Source organism: Alexandromys fortis, unplaced genomic scaffold (assembly GCF_014885135.2).
Source record: "Alexandromys fortis isolate MF-2015 unplaced genomic scaffold, M_Fortis_MF-2015_v1.1 scaffold_12, whole genome shotgun sequence".
In the NCBI taxonomy this organism is placed as follows: Eukaryota; Metazoa; Chordata; class Mammalia; order Rodentia; family Cricetidae; genus Alexandromys; species Alexandromys fortis.
Window position 1 is genome coordinate 19,479,336 of NW_026067937.1, and position 4,154 is coordinate 19,483,489.

The 4,154-nt window shown below is 53.2% G+C and overlaps 1 protein-coding gene across 1 annotated transcript in view; it reads right to left on the reverse strand.

Moving 5' to 3' along the window:
- The window catches only part of Disc1 (DISC1 scaffold protein), a 159,810-nt gene extending 158,126 nt beyond the window's left edge, over window positions 1-1,684 (reverse strand). Inside the window, exon 1 of the mRNA XM_050146906.1 lies at window positions 1,488-1,684. Within this exon, the coding sequence (XP_050002863.1) occupies window positions 1,488-1,545 (58 nt within the window). The 5' untranslated portion in view covers window positions 1,546-1,684. The remainder of the gene's footprint in view (window positions 1-1,487) is intronic.
- Window positions 1,685-4,154: the final 2,470 nt, after the last annotated feature.

Genomic DNA, 4,154 nt, shown 5'->3' on the forward strand with positions numbered 1-4,154 from the left:
TTTTTTGGTTTTTCGAGACAGGGTTTCTCTGTGGCTTTGAAGCCTGTCCTGGAACTAGCTCTGTAGACCAGGCTGGTCTCGAACTCACAGAGATCCGCCTGCCTCTGCCTCCCGAGTGCTGGGATTAAAGGCGTGTGCCACCATCGCCCGGCCCAAACATCTTTTAAAATACCCTGTTCTCAGGTGCTAACCACTTCACACGGGCATCCTTTATCGCCCCTGCTAGTTTAGGTATTAATATGGTCAAAACAATGATTAAGTCCCAGTGTGTAATGGAACACACCTGTAATCCCAGCACTTGGGAAGCCAAGGCGGGAGAATACCAAGTTGTAGACCAGCCTGGGGTTCGCAGTGAACTTAAGGCTAGCCTAGGCAACTAAGAGACTTTTGAGAGCTTGCTGTGTATCTCAGACACTGGGCCAAAGGCTCCGTGTCTTTACCCTTTAACAACCCTACCGAGTAGGTAGGGAAATTAGTTCCAAGTTACAGATTGGGAAACTGAGTCATGAGTCTAGGACGGGGCATGCAGGAGACTTTTACCCCCACACCCCACCACCAATTCCGTGTTTTCCAGCTCCCATTTGCAAAAATGTCTTCACACAACCTGGTTATGGAGACTGGGAGGCAGGAGGTTAGTGTTCCTTTCACAGATGAGGAAACCGGGGCTCCAGGAGCTAAAAGAAGCACCTAAGTCCCTGGCCTACCTCCCTCAGCACTGCCCGCCCAAACTGCAGAGCTCCAGTCTCAAGCAGGGCTCTGTGCTTGGTTTTTGTTCTGTTCTGATTTTGGTTTTGAGATAGTGTCTCATTACGTAGCCCAGGCTGTCCTAGAAAATCTCGGCAACCCTCTCGTCTCAGTCTCTCAAGTGCTGGTATTTATTAAAGGCGTGTGCTGCCACCCGCTCCTTTTCTCAGCTTTCTGACAGTGGGTTGCTGAAGTCTCTTCGTTGCTGAAAAGCGGCCACCCACTTAACTTGATGTCACCACGGGGTTTTGGTAGGTGGCCCAGACTGATAGAGGAAATGGAGTGGGTCCGTTCAGTCTGCGCTGCCCTGCGCGTCACCATTCACAATCGGAAGTGGGCGGCGAGCAGCCCCAGGAGGTGCGAGCTGCAGTGCTCCACACTTCTCCCAACCTCGCCCTGTATCCCCGCAGGATCTGCGCCAGTCACCCAAGGCTAATGAGTCCCAAGACCGAACCACAGTCGGGCGCACCCCACGCCTGCCGGGCCACCCCGACACGCGCGGGGCAGGAGCGACCGCGCGCCCTCGGCTGACTGTGCTCTGGGTCGTCCGGGTCACAGCGCTAGGACGTGCTAGAACGCAAACTGCAGTGGCCCCTGGAGACAGACCGCCCAAAGCCCTGCACGCCCTCCTTGCCTCGATTTCTCTCCCCTGCACCAGGGCGCGTAGGACCAGAGTCGTAACCCGAGCCACGCCCGAATTTCGGCAGGCCGCGTTCCCCCCCTTCGTGTCTCCCGGGCCCTACCTGCGCCGCCGTGGCTCCGGCCGGAGACAGAAGCGCCCCAAGGACCCCCGCCCTGCATCGTGCCGCCTGCTGCGCCCGCGACGGTAGCGCTAGCGGCCGCGGGAGGCGGTGGCAAACGGGCAGGGGGCCGAGCCGGTGGGATGGCTCCTTCCTCCTTGCCAGGACCGCCGCTTCCTCTCCAGCCTCGGCCCCTTGCACGCCCGCACGCGCGCGCCGCCCCTCGCGGCTCCCAGACCGCAGGACTCAGAAAGTTTTGCTTTTCACTCTCGCGAAACCAAGAGGGGGAAGTGCGATGGGGCAGGGTGTCCTGGGACGGAAGGACACTGGGAGTGCGAGAAAGGATAAAGGAGAAGGCAGAGACTCCTTCCTACTCCAAGTGACAGATGACGGGGGTCGGGGGAGCAGCTGTTCAAAAATGACTTGTGACTTCATTGCTGAAAATCTCTGGCAGCGCTGGGCTGGCCCGAACGCACAGGCCTTGGCCCTTGCCAAGCTCAAGGCTGCTGCTGGCTCACCTCCTCCATCGCTTGCCTTTAGCTCATTCAGCAAAGCACCTGCTACAGGACAGTGGGTACAGAAAGTGCCAGTCAGGGGCCAGGCCCTTCATGACCTCGCCTCTGGACCCGGAGGCAAAAATAAACCTACAAAACCGAACTCCGTGAAGTAGTCAGCCCGAAGCCAAAGGCCTGGAGCCCTAGGTGTGGGTGAAGCCTGAGGCAGGAGTGGGACTCCGTGAAGAAGCACGGGAGAGTTCCTGCAGCGGGGGAGGGACCTGTGACAGCTACAAGAGGGAGAAGCTGGTGCGGGCTATGCTACCTGTCACCAGGGGCCTTCCCAGACGGCACGGGGCCGATGGGCCTCAAGTTAATAAAGACATGAGCAGAGTCTGGATTTACTGCAGTGGGTGACAGGGTTGAAAAGAGCACTGAGTGAGTGTCCTACTCAGCTTTAACTGTCAGGGTGACACCGCCTGGGGTCACATGAGAAGAGAGCCTTAGCCGGTGACTGCCTAAATCTGAGTGACCTACAGCACGTCTGTAAGAAATGCCTTGACAGCAAGTGAGGAAGGCCCAGCCCACTGCAGACCATGAAGGAAGGTACTCATGAACTGTGCGAGAAAGCCAGCCGAACAGAAGCCCCGCGATGAGCCAGCTGGCAGACAGCATCCTCCGCGGATCCTGCTGTGCCTCCTTGGCAGTAAAGGGAGCTCTTGGTTGGAGGTTAATGCTATGTGTGATAGCAGGCAGGCCTGCCTTCAACTCCCTGCCTTGACTCCCCTCAGTGATGGGCTGTGTTCTGGAGTTGGAAGCTAGAATTAACCCTTTCCTCCCTTGAGAGGTATCCCACAGTAAACGCGCTCAGTCAGCCTGCTGTAGTGCACTCCCAGGTATATCTGACCCACACCCACGGATAGCTAGGAACTCCCAATTCCTAGCTGAAACTTTGGCTAAGGCCTGTCTGAAAGCGGGGCTGGAAAGACGGCCGGCCTGGTGGTTTAGAGCATATGCAGTTCTTGCAGAGGACCAGAGTTTGGTTCCATAGGCTCTGTACTGAGCACTCACAACCACCTGCCAACCCAGCTCCAGAGGACGGATCAGATGCCCTCTTCTGGCTATCACCACGCCCCCACCCCCAGACACTGACAGACAGACAGATGGACAGACAGACAGATGTACAATTACACAGAATGAAAGTAAAACATTTTTAAAAACATAAAATATCAGAATCATATTTTAATTAAAATGCCACCTCGTTTGTGAGTACCTGTATACACACATACTCACACATGCACACCCATAAAAGTGAAGGTAGTTTTGTCTCCTGTAAGTGCTCACCAGGAGGAGACTGTTGGTGTACAAAAGAGTTCCACAATAGTCTGAAATGGAGTATAACAAAGGTTTATTTATTTGGGAATAAACTCTCAGTAAGGGTGGTGGATGCACAGTCCTCTGTGTGCGCTGGGAACTGGAGCCAAATCCAGCAGCCAAGGGGGGGGCGAGCATGCTTTTTGTCTGCGTTTATAGTACATGAGACTATGCCCAAGGTATACTGGTATCTTAAAGGCTATTGGCTGAAGGAGTTCCCGCAGCACCTCCCCTTTTTGTCTAAATAAGAGAGTTCTAAGCCTAATACAAAGCTATATACAATAAAAAAACAAATATCAAGTATTTCCCAGGGAAAAGAAGAGGCAAAAACATACATAAAAATTAGAATTACGGTGGTGGTGCATGCCTTTAATCCCAGCACTCGGGAGGCAGAGGCAGGCGGATCTCTATGAGTTCAAGGCCAGCCTGGTCTACAAGAGCTAGTTCCAGGACAGGAACCAAAAAAAGCTACAGAGAAACCCTGTCTTGAAAATTCAAAAAAAAAATTAGAATTACGATCAGCATGAACAACATCAAACAAGAAAGATATGCTAAATGTTTCAGTAGCTATCCTATCCTAAGGAGTCTAAGTCTTATATTCAAAATGGCTTGGCAAAGTCATGAGAGGACAGTAACTATGACTTCAACCCCATCAAAGACCCAAGAAGGGAAATAGTATTACTTGAGTAAATAGGAAGTGTAATCAAGCAACTTCCAAAAGGTGCAAGAAATGACAGAGACAACCGGCTACCTGGACCATCACCTAAAGTCTCATTTGCAATGCTGGGGCAACCAACTTTGA